The 22,137-nt window shown below is 46.3% G+C and overlaps 1 protein-coding gene across 2 annotated transcripts; it reads left to right on the top strand.

Moving 5' to 3' along the window:
* The first annotated feature begins 12,142 nt into the window (after positions 1 to 12,142).
* On the top strand, positions 12,143 to 20,815 carry GGCT (gamma-glutamylcyclotransferase). 2 transcript variants are annotated; one of them, XM_084259981.1, is made up of 4 exons: positions 12,143 to 12,286; positions 15,103 to 15,248; positions 18,606 to 18,741; positions 20,599 to 20,815. In XM_084259981.1, exons 1-4 carry the CDS (start codon positions 12,152 to 12,154, stop codon positions 20,746 to 20,748), a joined length of 567 nt encoding a protein of 188 aa, XP_084116107.1. In that variant the 5' UTR covers positions 12,143 to 12,151; the 3' UTR covers positions 20,749 to 20,815. The 2 variants fall into 2 exon arrangements, with proteins under 2 accessions (XP_084116107.1, XP_084116108.1); XM_084259982.1 differs by lacking the exon at positions 20,599 to 20,815 and adding an exon at positions 20,175 to 20,248.
* The last annotated feature ends 1,322 nt before the right edge of the window (positions 20,816 to 22,137 follow it).

Here is a 22,137-nt window from a genome sequence, read left to right as displayed (position 1 = left end):
CAAGCCTTTCCATGGGTAACACCACTCTGCCTTCAGTGGGAATTCAAGTGGAAATGGAGTAACAATCCAGATTTGGGTTACAGCTGTGGGAAAACAATTTCATCCTCATGAGAGCTTGGTTACAACCACATTTTCATACTGATAAGCTATTTAAAGCATAAGAGAAAACTTCTCTGTTATTCTCAGCTCTGGTATCTTAGTCTGTGATCCAGCCAAGGAGTGCCTGATAAAGACTCTGTATTTCTCCATTAATTAAGAGGCTTTAATTACTTGGGACAGCTAATTTAAATTAGTTCTAGGAATAGATATAGACCTCAAGAGATCAAAGGACCATGCAGTTAATTCATAACAGTTTGAGGGAACACTCTGCTTTAGGAATACATTCAACCAAGTAGACCAAGGTATTGGATGCTCAGCTGGTCATTTAAATGCATCAAATTTTACTTAATTTTTTTCTTCACACAGTGCTTGTTGGTTCTTCCTGGAGTTACAGTCACAGGTTTTCTCCCCTGTGATGTGATCCCAACTGGACTTTTGCCTGGGCAGAAAAGGTACTTTTGACAACCCTGTATTGCCTCCATACAACACAAGAACTAGAAAGAACATGCTGGCTGTATCTTTCCAGTGATGTCATACTGCATTTCCCCAAACCCTGGGACAGTCAGGCCATGAGCAGTTCTTTCCATTACTGCCTTCCTTCCACCACACTGAGGCACCACATGGCGTGAGAAACAAACACGGTTTGTTTTTCACAAACAGTGATGGCATATACCAGGGTTGGCTCACCCAACTTGTTAGCACATGGAGCAGGGGTGGAAATTGAGATCAGAAGCCTGTAAAGGAGCTGGAGATCTACAGATAATGCTGTAAAAGGTCACCTCACTCCTCATTCAGAACTGGACGAAGAGCCTTTCCAAGGAGGCAAGCTGGACCAGAGGTGCAGAAAACCACCAGACATCTTTTCTTTCTTGTTCATGCAAGCACACTTCTGTCAACAAAGGAAAACAAGGTGTAGGTTTTGACTGGCTGCTGTGATCACTACCAATAGCTAATTAGCAATAGCTTTGCATTTTGAACTCCCTGATGTGTTTAGCATCGGAGGAAGAACTTGTTCTGCAGAACAGGTAGGGCCATCCACAGGTGCAGAGAAACCTACAGATTACTGTCCTCTGTACTGAAACATGCCAGTAGGCTGGCCTGTGGGAAAATAAACTGTTCACTGAAGGACGAAGTGTTCTAGGTAATCAAAACCTGACAGTCCAAGCCAGGATAAAGTCCTTATCACTGGCACAGATGGGCAGGTAACAGCTGCCTCCAAGCCCAACAAAATACAGTGATTTTGGAAATAGCAGCGACTTCTCATCCTGGTACAAACTGCTGCAGTTGGACATTGTTTGCGTGGCACAGCATATTTGCTTCTCCCTGTGCTAACATGAATCCTTCATATCAGATGTGAAGCAGGATCCCAACAACTTGGACTTCTTGAAATTCTGCTTCTTTTTTTTTTTTTTCCCAGGAAATACCACTTTGAGCTTAACAAACACATCACCCTGTCTGAACAGAAGCATAGATTCCGTGGGACAAGCATGTAAAGTGTAAGACAGCAGAGTAAACCTGGTTCTGCAGACCAGCTGACCTACTTTCCTCCAAGGAGCACATCAGAAAAGGAACATGAAAATTCTCTTGCAAAAGTCTCCGTGGGGTTAACCACCCAACAAACCACCCAGCATTCAAATACAGGTCCTGCGTTCCCCACTCCCTACCTGTCAAATCTTTTTAATCCTTGTCAGGCCTATATGAGGTGCCTCACTCAGAACTGGAAGAACCCCAAAGAGCTGGCCAGCATCAATACGCCACTGACATTTTTCAACAGATTTTTCAGTTAATAATTTTTCCATGAAATATGGATTTGTTTGGGGATTTCTTTGTTGTTGGTTGTTGGGTTTTTAGCTCCTGAGTTTCAAATGGTAATCTGTTGAAGAAGGTGAGTGCTACTAAATACACCAGGAAGGCCTCTTCAAGCAAACAATTAAGACACTTACAATGGAAGATATTAAAATAATGCTTTTGTGATATGACAGGATTGATTTAAGAGGGTTACAGGAAGCTGAAGCCTGCTGTTCTGTGACAAATTATTTCCCTGAGAAAGCCCAGTAAGTGCAACATAATCATGTAATGGAATTGGTCTTGAAATATCACTAGCTCCAGGGTTTGGAAATCAGCAGCCCCCGGTGACCTTGTATTTAACATCTTACTTCACGATCCAGGAAAAGAAAAGGCAAACGGCATAAAGGATAAACCAGCAAGCAAGAAGAACCTTCAACCGGATCAGAGGCTGGCAATCTCAGGCTTGTTTAGTCCATGGGGAACTCAGGTGGAAAGAGATCTGGTCAGAGGACTCAGTTGGAATGTTGTGGGCTACACCAAAAAAACAAGCCTGGTATCAAGAGGCACTCACGTGAGGGCAGAAGGGAGGGCTGCCGAAAAGGAGAGGAAGGCAAGCAGAGGAAAAATTGAGCTTATTGGTAAGGTTGGAAAGCCGCCTTCTCTTCACAAAAAGTGTTCTCGAGGCCTCAGAGTCTGTCAGTGGCTCCATGAGGGACTGATCTCATTCACAAGTGAACACTAGGGCCAAGAAACGCCAGAGTCCCATAACCCAGGACAGAGAAAACTGCCCAGAAGATGAGCAAAAGCAGGGAGGCTACGTTCTGGAAACCTCAGGCTTGAATTCCACGGCCAAAACTGAGGGGGTAACTGCTGTGCTTAGAGCAATTACAAACCCGCGGTGCCGAAAAATGCTGCACACAGGCGGCTCGTCCCGCCCGGACGAGACGCGAGCGGGAGGACGAGCCGCCTTTCCCTGCCGCCTCTGGCGGCCGGGCCTGCGAACGGCGGCTGGGCCGGGCGGCCTCCCCGTGTCCCCGCGGAGCCAGAGTGGCACCTGGTGGCCACATCCCCTTCGTGCCAGCCGCAAGCTGGTTCTTGTTAGCCGGGGTTTCTTGGCATGCTCGGAACAGTGGAAGCGATGGGGAAGTGCTTTGTACGAAGCAGGCCGGATTGACTAGGCCAGGGACAGCTGATGGCTGCCGTTGTTACGGTCTGTCCTTGCAGCGTGCCCGCTGCATTAGTCTCCCTTACACACATCGTCATGCTCCTGCAAGTGGGAAGGGAGGGGAGGGGAGGGGAAGGGGGAAGGGGAGGAAAGGGAAGGAAAGGAAAGGGAAAGGAAGGGGAAGGGAAGGGAAGGGAAGGGAAGGGAAGGGAAGGGAAGGGAAGGGAAGGGAAGGGAAGGGAAGGGAAGGGAAGGGAAGGGAAGGGAAGGGAAGGGAAGGGAAGGGAAGGGAAGGGAAGGGAAGGGAAGGGAAGGGGGAAAGGGAAGGGAAAGGGAAAGGGAAGGGAAAGGGAAAGGGAAAGGGAAAGGGAAAGGGAAAGGGAAAGGGAAGGGAAAGGGAAAGGAAAGGGGAAAGGGAAAGGAAAGGGGAAAGGGAAAGGAAAGGGGAAAGGAAAGGGGAAAGGAAAGGAAAGGAAAGGAAAGGAAAGGAAAGGAAAGGAAAGGAAAGGAAAGGAAAGGAAAGGAAAGGAAAGGAAAGGAAAGGAAAGGAAAGGAAAGGAAAGGAAAGGAAAGGAAAGGAGAAAGGAAAGGAGGAAGGGAAGGGAAGGGAAGGGAAGGGAAGGGAAGGGAAGGGAAGGGAAGGGAAGGGAAGGGAAGGGAAGGGAAGGGAAGGGAAGGGAAGGGAAGGGAAGGGAAGGGAAGGGGGAAGGAAAGGGGAAAGGAAAGAAGGAAGGGAAGGGAGACCTATCCTAGCTTGCTGAAAACATGTATTAATTTTTTCCCGTGTGCTTAAAAAATGAAAAAAATATTAATTCAGGGGTTCCTATGTGGGCAGAGGTAAAATGAGCCTGTTTCCAATCAGCTTCCAAGCGTAGCATCCCTAGAGATGCTTGGCGCCTTGGAAGAACATGTTGTTATTCTCCTTCTGTCTGTCTCTGAGACGTTCTGTGCCTCGGCAGGACACGACTTCAGTAACTCCCTGCAAACCCTGTGAATAATAGATGTGCTCTGAGGCAGATCTTCTGCCAGGGGTGCACCTCACATCACTCACTCGTCTAGCAAAGCTGAATTTTTGGTGCAGAAGGGCTCTGAGGGACAAACAGTACAACAAGCCCATGCAAAGCACCAAACCTCAGCCAGCCAGTTTTCATTGGATTCAGACCTTGATGCTAAGTAATTTTGGTACAGCTGGAGCGTGAGTGCCTCATCAGAGATCAGAGACTGAGAGGCTGTCTGTCTTCTTCCTTCTGACAAACATACACTCCTGCTGGAAGCTTTTCTGGAGCTGGGCCACTGTCTTTCTCCTGGGTGGGGACTTTGATGCCTAAGAGCAGCCACACTCAAACTGCTGCCTTTCCCTGTTTGAGACTTGGGGTTTTTTGCCCAGGTGTTCCTTTTCCAACAAATTCACAGGAACATACGGTCTCAACAGTCAGTACCTCTCTGCAGGTTTGGCAGGAGTTGCCAAGCGTGCTCAGGAGTCACTAGGCTGTGGAGTGAAGTGCACACACAGTGTGGTAAGATGAGCTGTGCTTCCTTAGGAAAACCGATTATAACATCTGGGGCTGCATGAAACAAAATCCATAGCTGTTCTGCAGCAAAATAATGGAAACAAGGATGAAGCAATTATGCAGCAACTGCCACAGAGGAAAAGCTACTGAGAGACAAAGGATTTACTCTTTCTTGTTTCTCCTTGAGATGCGTCCACAGCTGGCAGAGGAGCATTAATGTGCTTGGCCCACCTTCTCCAGTGACACAGAGCTTGCCCTCAGCCCACTCTCTTCACCTCCTGGTTTTGCATTATATGGCTGGAGTAAGGAGAGCACTGCCATCCCTCTAACCACAGCCAAGTACCATGCAGTTGAGCCAGACCAGGCCTAGTTGCTGGTTAAAAGATGTGCTTACATGGAAGGGCAGGGCAACAGTAAGCCACAACGTGAACTCCAGCTGCTGTCGTCACACCAATGCAAAGCTGAGGGTTGGCCTCTTTTTCTGAGACACAGATATTTTTCTGGTTTAGCTTACATCATGCTGAAACAGGTTTAAAACAACTAGGGAAAAAAAAAAAAGTATTGAAAGGCACAGACTCTGATTGTGGTGGATTGAAGACAACTTTAATAACAACTGAGCAAACTTTTATACCCTCTGGATGGCTGATGCAGCAGCCTGGAGTCAGGTTCCAGGCCTTTTCATTAATACAAGGACCACAACATTCCCATACAAAAGGTTGTCCCACCCGAGGGGACTCCTGCTGTGCAGGGGTCTTTCAGAGCACACCTCGTGCCACCTCCCTGCTGAATGAGGCACAAATTTACATCTCCACACCACCCTCTTCCCTGCTTTTTCTCTTGCTTTTGCAGCTTCTCTCCAACAACCCTGTCTCTTTTCCAGGGCCGCTCTCCATTTCCCCCACAAAAAACACCCACACAAGGCCACCATGCCTAGTGGAACAACTAACTGTTGCAACATTTTTGCCCAGAATCACTCAGTGGGGACGTGTGCTGTGTGTGGCCAGGTCTGTGCAGAAGCAGGAGGCGTGGCACAACCAGGGCCTGTTTTGACATCCATGTCACACACTTCTGCCACAGCACCACTAGCACTTGCACATGCAAGCTGGGAAATGCTACTGCCTTCCTTTATGCCAACACTTCCCAGGCAAAATCTGCCCTCAGAGCTCAAGGAGGGCAATGGTGCTGCTTCTAGGAAAGGACGTGGCCAGGAGGCATGTTCCTGTACGGTGTCTGGAGCTACACCACACCTTCTACAGGCTGTAGGTTAGCAGCACAGAAATGGGACACGGTGGTGGAAAAGAAGCACCAACCTACTTTGTGTGAAATACACTGCAGGGTTCAAATGTAAAGCCACAGCACTAATACAGGACTGGAAAATACCATCCAGAACTGAATTTATTCAGTAGTTTTCCCCTGCTGAGAGAGAGTGGAAGAGAAAAAAAGTGTGTTCCTAGCCTGCTGATGGTAAAAGGATGGGAGAAAGTAAATTAACATTAAACTGTAAATAATAATAAATATTAAATGCAATAAAAAGTAAGAAATAAATGGTAAAATGGACACTAAATAGCAGGGCTGTCTAAAGACAGCATGATATAGCCCCTTCTTCTGCCAGTCTATATTAGATTGTCATAAAATTCTTGGAATAGAAAAAGTTCCGAAGTACTCTACAGCCAGGAGAGACAACCTGCTTGGTGTTTGGTGAGACACAAATCTCTGCCAGAGAAAACTGGTCTCTGGCAACGAGAACTGGTCCTCTGAAAGGAGCAATTGATTCTGTGGTGGGAGATGCTAATGCACCCTGAGACAACAGGCCACAGAAATGTCACACAAAATCCTCTTGACACAGCAAACTAAGAGATTTCAGTAACAAGGGAAACCATTCTGACAGAATCTCCTGTAACTCTTTGCTTTGTATCACTAGAGAATTGTTATCAATCAGAAAAGAGAGTTATAAGTGAGAGAAAACACAAGGTCATAAGAAAGAAGGCAGATTTTTAATTTACTTACACAAAGATGAGTAGAAATTCAACATTAAGCTGTTCCCACTCCACACTCATGTACAGGATAAGAAAAACCCTGGGCCCCAGGTACAGCCTGTGCAGTAGAAGCCAGCATTCTTCCTTTGAAAACTGATGTAATATTTAGCAAGATTTTTAAACCAATTGCTGAAATCACACCTGCAAGTACCTGTAGGTCCATGAGCGGAGCAGACACCCTCACAAGCCAAAGTGACTAAGGCCGTCTGCATGGATGGACTGCACGTGCTGGGATCTGTTTGCAAAAGCTCTCTCCCACTTTTCACATGTACACATTTCACACACAACAAATTCTTAGCCTTTTCTTTTTTTGCTTTTAAAGAGATCCCCCACATTTTGTCCTCCAAGGGGTAGAAGGAGTGCGGGCAGCAGAAGTTCTGTCTGTACAGACCTGGGCTCCAGGAGGTACAAGCAAGACATAGATCAAGACAAAGATACACCCCCTCCTCCTTCCAGTACCTGATGGGGAGGAGAGATCCACATGGTTCTCCTTTCCCTTTGCCACTCCTCCACCCTGACCAGCACAGACCGTGCATCTCGGGACCATGCTGAGTGCACAGGGCTGCTTCAGGAAGGGCCCAAAACTCACTTTGGAATTGGCCAGAGCCCAAAAAAAATGGCATTTACGTGCACAGAGACAGCCACTTTAACAGTTCATCTCTCCTACATGGTTGTGCACACTGTTTTGAGGGAACATGCAAAAACAGAATTGCAAAACGAAGGATGGCTGTTCCTCCTGGTCAGTGGGGTTACGAGTCCCATGGGGTGGTGGCTGTTCTGTCTGGCAGGGCAGGGAAAGGAGGCTGGGCCTCTGCAGGACATCACAGTCCCTGTTTTGTAGGGAAGGAACAAGCACAGCAACGCCAGGAGACATTGTTAAATCATTTGCATTCATTTGCATGAACATGAAATCTCTGCAGAACCCCAGACCTTGCACACTGTACTAAGAAGCTACCACTAGCTGTAACCATCTTGCAGGGAAAAAAAAAAAAAAAAAAAGCTATAATTTCAATGAAATACTAATTGCAGAGCACATCCTAGTAGGGCTCCTCAGGGAGGAGAGAAAAGCTGTGGGGAGGACTGCACACACGATTCATTTGCATGAGCTGCCCTTATTATTCCTCCAGGTTCTCTTTTTTGCTCTTCAGTATTAATTAAAGCTCATGCTGTGACAACCATGGGGTGGAGAGGGAGCAACGGGGAGGCACACTGAGTGACTAGCAGCCATTTCAGCCCGTTTAACTTGCCCTAGTACATCTTCTTTTTCCCCTATTTCCTAAACCTGATGGAAACAAATTCCAGCTTTCTTTGCAAAAATAACCCGGTTGATCTCCTCCACAGACAATGCACAAAGAGCTGTGGATATCCAGAGCTTTCCCCCATGTTTGGGAAGCTCCCAAACAGGAGATATATTCCTGACTGCTTACTCTGCGCAGGTTTTGTAGTCATATCCAAGGGGAAACAATGCCTCCAAATTGTTTGGGGCTTCAAACAGGTTAACACAGGTCTCACATCAGCTGCTCTGGAGATACCCTGCAACTCAGGAACTCATTTAACTTCAATAAAACCCAGGGTTTCATTTAACACCCTACTCTTCAGGGGAGTTAACTGTCACTTGAAAAACAGAACAAGTGAAATCTAGTAGGACCACCAAAGCTCTGCAGGTTTCTACTAAACTGCAGCAGAAAAGATCCCCCTACCTTCCACCCTCTTTTTCTTTTCTTTTTTTCAACTGGAAACTTGCTTTCAAAGCAAGGTCTGCCCAGACTACCCAAGTATTTCCCTAGGCATGTGCTGCCATTTGACTTGGATGTACACCGATGGAAAGGCTTCCAAAACTTCCCCTCCAGACTAGATTCACTTCCCTCCCGTGCTGCCCCGCCATCAGACTGGCCACACTGCTGCTGATGGCACTAGGGAGACCCAGGCTCAGGCTTCTCCAAGGGTCACACTTTCAGCATGCCTCAGCAGGCCTCCCCACAGCTTTCTGTCCCTTTTTTTTTGGCTCATGGAAGAAGTATTTTTCTTCCATCTCCGACCTGAGAGTATGAAAACAAAGAGCCACCTCACAGTGCCATGGTGAGAAGATACAGACAATTTAAAGGCCAATTCCTAATGAATATGAACATTGGCTTTTGTGTCTCTGGATTAGCAACAAAAACATAGCTTTTCTGACAATAGAACTGAGTTACCATTCAATCTTCAGAGTATGCTTTGCAGGCTCCACAGACTCAGGAGGCCTCATGTCTATGAGCTGCTCAGTCCTCTGCAGTGGATATTGGCCATCTCACTGCCCATTGGCTCAGAGCAGTGCACATGTGGGTGCTCTATCAATTATAGTTTTAATAAAGGCTTTAACGATTTTTTTAAAAGGCTTAATAAAAGCTGTAAGGAGTAGAGGTTTATATTTTCAAAATAGTTTGAAGTCAATGCTTACTGTGACACTGACCCACACTGGCAACTCATGAATAGTTGAGAGGCTCATTGTGCTGTTTCTAAATTGCCAGCCGTGGTGGGAAAGAAGTGGGCATCAGAAGTGCAAATTGATTGACTTAGTTCAATTAAAAATTAATCTAAACACCATAAATCCAGGTTTTACCTCAAAAGCATTTGAATTAGAATCATGATATACCTAGAATAGGCAAAATCAACATACAGCACCTCCTATGCTCCAACTTGCACCCATTGCCCCTTGTCCTATCATAGGACATCACTGAGAAGAGTCTGGCTCCATCCTCCTGACACTCACCCTTTACATATTTATAGACTTGCTCCAACCCTGTGTTTGGGTAATGCTGCAGGGCTTTCATAATGGCTAGATGGCTGCATCAGCAGCGATGCTGGCTGACCTCTAAAGAGAGGGGAAGCACATCTTGATGTAGGATGCTGCCTGCAGTGCCCTTGATGTCTTGAAACACTGTACAAAGTAGTTGAAAGACCACTTTCTTCTTCGCTTGGCAAATATCTACACAAGGATCCAGAGTTGTACATAATTGTGGTGGTTTGACCCTGGCTGGAGGCCAGACGCCCACCAAAGCCGCTCTGTCACTCTCCTTTTCACCTGGACAGTGGAGAGAATATATATGGAAAAGTTTAGGAGTCAAAATATGGACAGGAAGAGATCATTCAGCAATCAGCATATCGGGCAAAGCAGACTCAGCACAGAGTAAAGGAAAGAAACTCTCTAATTTATGACACTGCCCTGCACACCCAGTGACACCAGAGTTGGGTAATGAGAAGTATGACCAGATCTTAAAACACCTTCCCCCACCCCTCCCTTGATTTTACTCCCTTCTCCCCCTCAATTGTGGCACAGGGAGGGGCAGGGCAGGGACTGGGTGAATGGGGGTTTTGGTCAGTTCCTCACGAGTTGTTTTCCTGTTTAGCTGGGGGGGGGGGGGGGGGGGGGGGTGTCATTCCTCACACCCTTCCCCTGCTCGAGTGGGGTCCCACCCACAGGAGACAGTCCTCCATGAATGTCTCCAACATGAGTCCTTTCCCACAGGGCTTCAGCTCTTCACCAGCTGCCCCAGTGTGGGTCACTTCTGTGGGGTGCAGTCATAAATCATAGAATGTCTCTCAGTCTCAGACTGCTTCAGATTGGTCCCCCATGGGGTCACAAGCCTCCCCCCCAGCAAACCTGCTCCAGTGCAGATCTCTCTTTCCCTCGCTCATCTCTCTGTCTCTGTCTCTCTCCATGGGCTGCAGGTGCTGGCAGGGGCTTACTCCAACACAGGTCACAGCATCTTCTGTGTGTCTCCACCCGCTCCAGCATGGGGCCTCTCCATGGCCTGCAGGTGGATGAGTAAGAATGCAAGTTTTAGGAGAAAACTGTTTCTCTTTGTTTAAAAGATATTTTTTTTAATGAAAAAACATAAAAATTGTTGTTGAAACTCTTGAGGTTGAGAAAAAAATGGCAATTTCTGTGTAGAATGTCCAAAGTTTCAGTAATTTAAAACTGTTAGGAAAGGCTGGTTGGATGGGATTTATTGTTTTCAGAAGGGGGTAATTTTGAGGTTAAAAAGTAACAATTGCTACATGCTTCACTACATTTCCTATGTGATTTTTCTGCTTAAAAAGAATCATCCACCTTGGCTCACAGCAAAGCCAAACCGGTAGTGAAGCACTCATCCATGCCTGGAAAACTTGCCCCCCAGCAGGCTCGGTTTCTGAGACTTTAGGGGGTGCCCTCTGGAAGCCTCTCCCATGGGACCCTTGCCCTCTCCCAGCCATCTCTACCTGGTTTTTTGAAAGTCACAGATCTTTGAAACCTCTTGCTTTCAGGTTGAAATTAGCCAACAGTCCAGGAGCTGCTGGAGGAGGAGAAAGACTTCTCATGGAGTCCATATTTCCTTAGGGAAAATGGACTAAAACTAGTACAGAAGCAAATTTCCAGACAATATGTTCATGCTGCTAGTTGTTGTAAGGAGTCAAGAATTCTTGCTAGGACCTGTGTAACACCTGAACACATTGGTTCTTCCTCATCCTGACACGTTTACTCCTATGCAAGGAAAACCCAAACCTCTAAAACCAGGAAACCACCACTCATGAAGGTTCAGAGCCACGTTTATCACTTCGCGTGTTTCATGAGATTACCCACACCCGTGTTGAGAAAACTAAAGCAGGGATTCCAGTAGAGCACTGCACACATCCTTAAGGAAGCTGCTTCAGCTTCTGCTGCTCACAGCTTCCCCCTCTGTACTTCATGGGCAAGGATGTGCCCAGAGACCAGGTGATGCCCTGCTGGGATCCTGTGCTGAGCCCTACACAAGCTGCCCCTGCTCAGGAAGCCTGTGTGGCCTGAGAGCAGCTGTAACAGCAGTAATGGATGGTGCCTCGCATTGTTGGACCACTGTTAATTACAGCCTCCCATGGCTGTTTGGCTGTTATTCCAGGCATTACGTATGAATGGACTGTTTTGACGGCAGCTAGCAGCAAGGCCTCCTGCCAGCCCATTCGGGTACTGCTTGTCTCAGGGAAGGAGAGGAGCTGCGTGGGGGTCTGCAGCTCTACCACCCCCGCGCACCAGCCCCTTCTCACCCTTTACTTCTGCGCACCACTCAGCCTCTGAACGCTCCGCGCTGGGCAGCGCCTCAGGGAAGGCACCTTACCACTCGCGGCTGCTTACGCGGCCGGGCTGCTCACAGGCAGAACGCACCGGCTCGGCCCTGAGCCTGCGCGCTGGGGTGCGCGGGGCCGCAGGCAGCGCTGGCTGGCCGCGCCAGTGGCGGCCTCCCCGCAGGGGGCGGCTCCCGCTCCCGCAGAAACGGACCCGCATACCGCGCGGTCCCCTGCTCCCGGATCAACGGCGAGGGGAGCACATCGCCGCCCCGCAAAGAGCCTGCGTGACGCACGCCAAAGCCGGTCCCAACACTGCTACATCACAGCTCCCCTACGCACCGGCGGAAGTAGCGAAGGAAGGCGTGGCGCCCAGCCGAGCCGCCAATGGCGGGCGGCTCCGTACGCCGGCCCGTCCCAGGCAGCCGCCGGTGGGATGGGGGGGCGGTACAAGCCACGGCGCGGCGGGGCTGTCCCGGGCCGGGTGCGGGCTGATGGAGCCGGGCGGCGGGACGAAGCTGGGGGGCCCCGGCTGTTTCCTGTACTACGCGTACGGCAGCAACCTGCTGCGGGAGCGGCTGCTGCTGAGCAACCCCTCGGCGGCGCTCTGCGCCGTGGCACGCCTGCAGGTGCGTGCGGGGGGGGCGGGCAGCGGCGGGAGCGGTGCCGCGGGTGGGGAGCGGGGGGTTGTGGAAGTCCGCTTGGCCCGCTGGAGCTGTGCGTGGGTCCGGCCCTGCTGCCCGGCGTCCGGTGCTGCAGGCCGGCCGGACGATCGATATCCCCCCCGTACCGGTGACGGGCTCGGGCGGAGTGGGGTCTCGTCGCCCCTGACGTCATGGCGTGCGCTGCGACGCCTGGGCTGCCCTCAGCCGCAGGAGTTTTCGCGGTAGTTCCGCGCCGGTGGGGTCTGTCTTCCGGAGCTTGGTCTGTAAGGCCGCCAGCCGGGACGCCACGTGTAAAGGTACCAGCCGGGAAACTGAAGCTGGGCGTGTGGGGTGGGCTTCTGGCAGCTCGGGAAGGATGATGCTTCGGTTAAAAGAAAAAAAAAACAATAAAGTATTAAGAACCCCTCCTTGCCCTCTGCCACGCTGGTTACAAGTGGGGAGCCCTCCCCGTGCTGCTGGTAGGTGGGATGCAAGCTTCCATCCAGCACTGCAGAGCTGCTTGTGATGCCTGGCAGTTCTGTCACCCTCAGGGGGTTACCCAGTGTTAGTGTAGCAGTGTGGCTTTAGTGGAGACACGGTGATGTGAGCTCATGGTCATCGAGCTGTTGATATACTGCTGGAAGGATCCTTGGAGGAGCAGAGCATTGATTGATACCACTTAAGGTGGACTTGAAGGTTCTCTTGGGATAACCACCATGAAATGATCTACATTAGAGTGTAGAAGTTCCAAAAAGTTGTGATTAAACTCCCTACAGTCAGATACTTAGTGTCTCTTGGGACCATCAACCGGGCAACTGAGGCCTGGGCCTGTAAAGTGTGAGGTGCTTACAGATACCACTGGGGAGCTGAACGTGCCAAGAGCCCAGCACCTTGCAGGGTCAGACCTTGGAGGTGAGGAGCAAAGCAGTAGTGTTCTGCACTTACTTTTGAGTAAAAGAAAGCCCTGTGCTTTGGCTCCCCTTCTGGGTTTCAGTTAGATCTTTCTGGTTGCACGGTAAATGTTGCTGCTGTGCTGCAGGGTGCTAGCTTTTCTAGCTGGCCTTAGAGGGGTTGCTGTTGCTTTGCTTCCTCTCTTCATGCTGGGAAATCACTGATACTTGGGAGCGAGGAAGCACACGAAGGTTGGAGCTGCTTTCTCTTAATAGCTCTATGGTACCACATTGCCTAAAAAAAAAAATAAAGGAAAAACACTCTGTTTACAGAGTACTATGGGTGCTAAACGAGAATATTAAATTCAGTTCCCTCAGCTTTCATTTTTGTAAAGCTTTGTTAATCTTTGATCAAAAGCTGTAAGAAATAGGGTGTGTAGCAAGGACAGAAAGGGTGTCACGCCCGTGCTTAGGGAGGGCCAAAGACCAGGCTGGTAACCTAAGAAAGTACGTTTGTTCCCTCTCCCCTGCAGTGCCGGCTGTGGTTGCCCACGTGGCCCAGCGTAGGGTTTCCTTCCTCCAGAGATAGAGCTTAACTACACTGTTTCTGTACCATCTCTGTTGCCCTTCTTGCACAGAGTCCCAGTGCCTCATACTCCTTGCAGGTGTTCTGTGCAGGTCAGGTCCAAGCAAATATAACTGGAGGAATGATTGTTAAAATTGTGTCTGTACATATTAATATACATGAGCATGTGCTTCAAATCAAAATCACAGCTTAAAGAGGGTTATGAGAAATAAAGCTGTGAGGTTGTATAGACTTGGGGTGGTTGTTGTTGGTTTGTAATCCTTTTTGCCTTTGGCAGGCTTTCTCGCTGTGGTTAAGCAGGTAGTCTTCCTTAAAGTAGTCCTGTTTTCTCCTTCCCTTCTCTGCCCCAAGGGACAGATCCACCAATTGGCTAACAAGTAGGAAAGGAAACTGAGTGTGTGGAGTCAGGTGGGTCATTTCACTGGAGGAATGCAAGAAAATGTTACTATCTTTTGCCTATATAGTAATGTTTGATATTTGTTGTTAAAAAAATTCTAAAAGAATATTTGTGTTTGCAAAAATGTGAATAAACTCACTCAGAGGTATATACCTTGGCTTAAAAATCCCCAGGAGTGTTCCATTTGAGTGATGAGATGGCACAAAACACTTAAAAATACACCGGATGGTGTTTTATAATTGTGCAGTTGTGTTAGACCCAAAGCTCACCTCTTGTAGGCTTCTTTACCCTTTCTATTTTTCTGGAGCCTGCATGGTAGCATTTAAGTCCTTCTAACAGTACCAAAAGCTGCCAAAGAATGTGGGCACCAGGTAGGCATGTGTCATGAGGAACGAGAGGGTGGCAGTAGTTAGTTCCCTCCTTGGTGGTACACCTTGGCCAAGGGCAATTCGGATTGTCTAACAGGAAGCACATCAGCAGTCCTGCCACTGCCAACTTGGACAGAAGTCAAGCTGATGTTTTTTTCAGCACTGCTGTGTTTACTGCAGAGTTAACTGTGTGTGCTTCTCTTGAGAAAAGGGCTACCTCTGCTTTCTTCTCACTGCTAGAAATTGTTAGCTGTTTAAGCCATGCATTATGAGTTTTGGATGTTGATCCAAGTCTCTGCAGACCAACTTTTTTCAGTAGTGGTCTCTGCCAGACCTCTCTTCACTCTCTGTTGATGATTCTCTTGGGAAGGTAGAAAAGGTTAACCTCAACTCCTTGTGAGACGGGAGCTGGACCAGATCCCGCGTCTCCGTTCCTCCTTCTGTGGCCCCAGCTGACCACTTACAGACTCTCCTTTAGCTGCCCCTTTCACATCAAGAATGGCCAACAACAGCCCGTATCTGAAATGGAAATTGATTCTCTGCACTGATTTCATTTGCAGGACTTCAAGCTTGAGTTTGGCCATCATCGAGGCAGAACAAGTTCTGTCTGGCATGGAGGTACAGCTACCATTGCCCAGAGCCCTGGAGACGAAGTATGGGGAATTGTGTGGAAAATGAACGCTAACGATTTAAGTTCGCTGGATAAGTAGGTGACTTTACTTTTGCTGTTTTCTAGTGTTTTAGAGAACAATTGAAAAGTAGTAGATGCTTTTTGGTGAAGAGCTGTGCGGAAGCTTTAGTGTTGGAATCAAGAAGATGCTTTGGATTTTAATATGTGACTCTTACATGTGCATGTGTTGACTTCTAACATATTTGTTATTAAAATTGCTTTGTTTTCAAGCTAAAACTACTTAGGAGTATTTTAATAAGGTGTGGACCTTGATTTGGAGCTGATATGTTGGTCAGGCTCCTCTTTTTTTTTAAAAAAAAAAAAAAAATCCCTGTCCTCACAATGTCCTGTCCCTTAAATTACTTTTAAACTCTGTATTTGTCCTGTGACACTTTTCCCATTGCTTTAGGGAGAGTGTCCTTTGAGACTGACATCAATTTCTGTCTCTATACATCTGTAGACTCTAGCTGTAGTGGAAAAGAAATGGATGAGGACAAGACATTGCATAAGAGGAGGAGATCTTCAATACAGGCAAAGGGAGCTTTTGGGGAGGTTATTCTGCTAGTCTTCTAAGGATTTAAACTTTTGTGAACTTAAGGTTAGATCCGAGTAGGGAGCTGGGATAGTTCTTGTTTTCCCCTTTGAATGGGAGAGGCTGCCTGCACCATTACAATGCATGGTGGAAAATGTCCTGCCTCTGCCTGATAATTCAGACAAGTTTAAGGCAAGTCATTCCCAGGCTGAAGTCTGGAGAACCACCTGGGTAAAACAAATCAGAGTAGCATAATCTCTTGCAGGGTCTAAAGCAGGACTTAAAACTTAACCTCCAAAACTTTGTTTGGTGTCATGTGTTTATTAGAGCTTTTGGGATGCACCATGCACCTGTACAGAGTGGTGATTCTGGTAACAAGGATCATTTGTTCAGAGAGGTTCATCGCTGTCAATTAATTCCAGTAGAAATCTGGGCTGGTGAGGCTGAGGAAGCAGGACATATTAAACCTGTTGAAACCATTACATTAATACACTTCTCCTACCCCTGGTATTGTTGCAGTTTTGGCTATAGCTGCACTGTGCTGTGTAGGCACGTCCTTATAACCTTGGCCACAAAACTTGAAGTTCCAACTTTCTTTTCATTGCCTAAGGTGAACCTGAAATACAACAGAAAGTGTTGCACAAGTTCTGTTAGCGCATCATGGGAATGGGCACTCTCAAGTCCTGGTTGGGAGCCTTAGTCCCAAGCCTCTAAGCTAGCATGCTTCTGGTTAGGGAGAGCTTCAGAGGTCCCTGCTTTGTGTCTCCTGAGTTCCCCTGCTGTTGCTTACACTAGCACTTAACCTCCTGGTCCCTTTTCTGTTGACCTTTACTGAAAATCTCCTCATTTATCATGCTTTCCTAAAGCATAAATTTCAGAAGTATAAAGATGCTGTCTGGCAGCATCTGCTTTGATAGTAACACTAAGTTCCTCCTACAGGGACATCATTTTGTATTTTAGCTTCTAGAAATGTTGTTTATGTACTACAGAATTTCAAATCCCTGGCATTTGTTTGACAGGATAAACTGTAGTGCTGGCTAAGATGCTAGAGACTTGAGTGCTATACTGTCACCAAAAACTGCAGAACACTCACTAGCATTAAAGATTGCTTTTTTCCTGCTGCCACATGGATGCTGCGAAGGTGGAAGTGGAAATGGAAGAAAATTGGATGTGTTCTTGGCTTTTCCAACCATACTTGATAGTGTTCTTCTAAGGATTGTTCCTAACCAGTTCAAAAGAACTTGCATGTGTTCCTGCTGAAGGTCTCGGGATTTTTTGGCTTTGCAGGAGGAGATATATTTGTAGCATCTCAACAGGGTTATTTCCTGGAATTTCCATGTATCAAGAAAAAAAAAATACTAGTAAGACAACTTAGCAAATATGGGAGTGGAATCTTTTCCATAGAGGTTGAACTTCTTGGCTTCAGATGCGTTTGGGTGCTGTCTCATGGTCAGATTTTTTTTTTTTCTTGGTCCACTGTGCTTCACAAATCCGTAAGGTACAGACTAAAGTGTGACTTCTCCTCATAATCACAGAATCACAGAATCATAGGGGGTTGGAAGGGACCTTGAGAGATCATCGGGTCCAACCCCCCTGCCAAAGCAGCTCCCTAGCTCACATTGCACAGATAGGCGTCCAGACAGGTCTTGAATATCTCCAGAGAAGGAGACTCCACCACCTCCCTGGGCAGCCTGTCCCAGGGCTCTGTCACCATCACAGTGTAAAAGTTCTTCCACATGTTGGTGCAGAATTTCCTGTGCTGCAACTTGCAGCCATTGCCCCTTGTCCTGTCCCTACAGACCACTGAAAAGGGGCTGGCCATTTCTCCCTGCATCCCATACTTAAGAATTTTATAAACATTAATAAGGTCCCCCCTTAGTCTTCTTTTCTCTAATCTGAACAGTAATAGCCATGGATGTTCCTTAACTAGCCCTTTCCTTGCTCTCACACACCCATATGACTTATTTTGCAGTCTTGTGGCCTTGAATTTGCAGTTAGCTGCCAGTCCCTACTTGTGTTTAACCTAGTTACTGGCATATCATGGCCCACGTTAGGCATGCTAAGTAATGTGAAATGGTACTAAGTCTTTGAGAGAAAGGTAATTTATCAAAATGATATTTTGACAAGCAGCACTAAAACCTGTGTTATCGTTCATATGTAAAGCACACCTAAAGTTAATTGCGCTGTAAAGTCTGTATTGCATTGCTTAAGCTTCTCGCTTTTTAGCGTTTCCTCAAGACTGTTATTGGTGGCTAAAGTCTAATGGTTAAAGACATGTAGCCTTGGGTTTGAGTTTTGGTTTCTTTTTCCCAAGATAGCATGGTTTTGGTGATTTAAAAAATAGTAATGTTTTTTGCCCTGATCTGGCTCATTGCCACTGCACATGTCTTGTGCAAATTGAAGGGGGACTTGGATTACTAGTTGGAATGCAAGAGTTGCATTCAAATGTAATACAATGGGCAAGATAAAACTTTGCAGTTGTTTCATTATCTGAGCGGAAGGCAGTGAATTGGTTCATTAATTCTGATAATCTTGGTTGTGTTTCTCTTTCGATTACCAGGCTGGCATGGTAATCAATTCACAAGGAGTATTCTCTCTCTAACTTCCTAAGTTAACCACTGGTCCCCTTTCTTACAGACCTGGAACGATGAATGTCGCTGCTTCTTTAGAAACTTGTTTTTGGATATGGAACAATTCTGCACAGAAAGTCCTGGAATATGTTTTGCTCGCTTTAAGTCTGTTAACGGTGCAGGCTGGTGTCCTGATTTGAGTTCTGATAGAATAAATGCATATGTTGAATTGCAGTTTGCTTGAAAGATGCATCGGTTATTTGGCATAAAAGGAATACGTGTCCTTTACAGGCAAGAGGGAGTTGAAGCTGGCATTTATGTCCCAATAGAAGTTAATGTCCACACTCAAGCAGGAACGGTCCTGACCTGCCGAAGCTACCAGATGAGGGACTACGTCTGTGGTCCCCCTTCTCCTCAGTACAAAAAGGTAGGTGTAATTCTGGAGAGAATAAACGGAAATCTGTAATGCAGTACCTCTGTCCTGTTTAATAACTATTTTATCTGCAGTGGATGGAAGGCATGAGTAACTCTAGTGTAAAGCTACAACTTGATCCTTGGGCAGTGTAGTAGTGTAATGATGCTTGCAGAAGATTGCAAGCTCTTAAAGGCCTACTAAATCAGTTTTCTTTTTTGGCTTAGCTATGCCTTACACAAAGCTTCTGTTTAACTCGTGAATTAGTTATGATTGACACAAGGATTTCTGAAGGATGTTGTTTGTATATATGCAGCAGTCCTCTGTTTGAAAAATTTATGTTCTTCACTAAAAGGACAGAGGAAAGCTTCTGTGAGGAGAATACAGCACTACAGTCTCAAGGACATGGGTTATCCCTGTTGTCTTGTGAAGTATCCTATTATTACTTAATACAGGGGTACATCTGCCTTGTTTTACCAGATCCATTATCAGTACATTGCAAGACCTCCAGCAGCATTGCACAGCACTGCACGGTTTCCAGTTGATGGCTGGTGAGGCACAAGTGTTTCAACACTGTTCTGCAACACACTGACTCTATAAAGACACATGATCCAGTCACGCAGCAGGCCTGACCTGCTTAGCTTGTGAGATCTGATGCAGGCCTGGCCTCAGGTGGCATGACTGCATGTCTGGAATTGTGCAGCTATTAGCAATTGCAGATAGCCATCGCTGTAACATGTTGACTTTTTCTGTTGAAAGCAAAGAAACAGGGTTTGAGCTTGTTAAATCCCAGGCATGCTGCCTTCTCTTAGCCCAGGGAACTCGCTTCTATGAATCACCTCGCAGGAGCATAGCTAAGGCCAGCTGCTGCAGGACTTCTGAAAAGAAAGCTTGCTTTGAAAGCAGGCTCTGCTGCTTCTCGAACCTCCTCCCTGCCAACCTGCTTCCTCCCATGGCAGATCTTTAGGGCTTTTCTGGGAGTTAATACATAGCCTGCTCTCACTAGTGTGCTGTAAGAGCAGACCTCCAACACTGGCAACATTGTCTAGCCAGACATTCCCTTTTGCTGTTTCCAGTGTCCATTAGTTCTCTTCTTTCCCCTCCCTGCCCCAGCTTTTATTTGTTTAAATAAACCAAACAGGAGAGCTAAAAATTTAATACAGGTGACTGCATCAGCACACACTGGTCTACATCCATCTACTGTTGTGTGCTTTTTGTGGCAAAGTTCATCCGTTCTAGACACCTCATCTTTTCATTTCCTGGCTGTCAATTGCATGGAAGATAATTACAATGGTGTCAGCTCTTAAAATCTGCATATTTATCTGTTAATTTCTGTGTGGGAGCTTGCCGGTGTCTCTTTCAACCCTTGGCTCCTACAGCTTCCTCCTTTGCTCTCACTGTCGCTTCTTTTCTCCTGCACTAAATACTTAAATTTGTTTTGTATGTAGAAGGAAAGCTGCAGTAATAAACCCAAAGGAATCTCTGCTTTTTCACTAAGCTAAGTATCTGTTTCTGTTACTCCTACAATGAGCCTTTAGGCTGGCTATAGGCATAAAATGTAGTTCTCATCTTCGCTGGAAGAATGAGTAACAGCTTAATTGTATAGTCTTGTGCATGTTAGTAACGCTTCAGAATCCTCAAGGTATGCCTTGGTAGTTACAAGCCTTGTCACAGTCATTTTGTTGACACTATGAAGGTCTTCATTGGTCTTCCAGAAGCCTTTGGCTATCTTTAGGTACAAATAGCGTTATTTGGGACTAATTCTCTTGTTACCTTACGTGGTTATTCCTGTATGAGTAAATGTTTGGAGGGGTATGTCCTTCCTAAGATTACTATTGAAAACTTTTTTTTCTTCCTCCACTTTTATTATAGGTTATCTGCATGGGTGCAAACCAGAATGACTTGCCAGCTGACTATCAGAAGAAATTAGAAGCTATTGAAACTAATAACTATGCAGGGCCGGTGCCAATCATGGAAGAGATTGAAGCTGCTATTGAAGCAAAGAAAATAAATTCTGCATAGAATACCTCTGCACTGGATGGGCTGTTCACTTTGATTTAGATACCTTTCCTCATTGTGCTGACCAGCAGTTTCTTTGTCAAGAAAAGATGAGTTTGCTGTGCCTCTACAGTAAGCCATTAGACATAATTTGCAGTTGTCTGAAGACACACTGACATCAGTAACTTCTTCATTTTGTACATACAGCTTGAACATGTGTAGATCTAGGAATGATCTTTCTGTAATTGTCATGCAGTGCTGCACACAAATTTATGCTTTGTCCCGTTTGCTGGCCTTTTTAAAAGAAAAAGGCCATCTTGATGAGTGTGGGCGTCTGTTGCCTTCTGAGGAATAAGGGCTGCAGGACCAGGCCCTTTGTTCTTAAATGTTGTATAGGCAATTAGCAAGAACTTCAAAGATTATTTTTTTAAAGATGCAAAGTAGACTTGAAACTCTAAAGCAACACTAAACTTTTCCCTCTGCTGTTTTTCCTTAATGGTTTAAAGCCCAACTTATCTGAAGCTATGCAGTTCCTGTTTCTGTTTATACAGTTAACAAATAAAGAAGAGTAGTATTTTTTAATCTATCTCCGTGGTTTTAAGTGTTCCTCCAAAAGGCAACCCAGGCCTGAAAACCACATCCAGCAAAGGACCTCGTGGAAAGCATAATGCCTTCCTTTCATGTCTAGTAATTATCATAGAGGAACTGGTTAGGCACAACCAACAGATTTTAAAGAAATAGTTTTAGTTGGATAATTCCAAGTGTTTTTAAATTACCTTTTTAAGGCTTCTTGATTATGTAGGCCTATGGTGGTGTCATGTCCAGTGAAATCAGGAAGTCTCCTGTGGGTCCTAGTGTATTTGCTTCATGGTTTTGTTTATGTATTAAACCCCAGATGAACAGATTTGGCCTCTGCTCACCACAGCTTTGACAATCTCTGGCAAAACTGGAAGCTCCTTTGATGTTTAGAGTGCTTACCTTCATGGTATTTGGCAACCTCTGTAGTTAGTCTGTGGGGGACATGGAAAAATTGACAACCTGGAAGCTGTCAAACTGCTGAACTTCGGTTTTCATCTTCTGTACAGTGTATTTTTTCTTTCTCTTGATGTACAGAGGGGTGTAAGATAAATCAGTGTCACTGTGTGACTGTTTAGATAAATGACAAAGTAACAGACTTACCCTGTCGTTGCATAATTACTTTTTATTTTCCTGTAACCTTCTGCTAGGGATGTTTGCGTGCTATGCCTGGTTTCCTGAGTTGTGCTAGAGGCGACTGCAGTAAAACTCAGTGCTCTCTGTATTAACATTGTTCAGTTTGAACCTGGGTAAATAAAACTGTGATTGCCAAACTTGTCCCTGGTCTGTTTAATGCCTGGTTCAATAATATCAGTGTCACTTATGTAAGCAAAAGCT

This window comes from Gallinula chloropus (genome assembly GCF_964237585.1).
Source record: "Gallinula chloropus genome assembly, chromosome: 2".
Taxonomy (NCBI): Eukaryota; Metazoa; Chordata; class Aves; order Gruiformes; family Rallidae; genus Gallinula; species Gallinula chloropus.
This window is presented reverse-complemented; position numbering and strand designations above follow the sequence as displayed.

Coding starts and splice junctions, on each gene's coding strand:
- GGCT (XM_084259981.1), top strand. CDS start 12,152: ATGGAGCCGGGCGGCGGGACGAAGCTGGGGGGCCCCGGCTGTTTCCTG. Junction 15,249..18,605: donor GATTTAAGTTCGCTGGATAA/GTAGGTGACTTT, acceptor TGTCCTTTACAG/GCAAGAGGGAGTTGAAGCTG. Junction 18,742..20,598: donor CTTCTCCTCAGTACAAAAAG/GTAGGTGTAATT, acceptor CTTTTATTATAG/GTTATCTGCATGGGTGCAAA.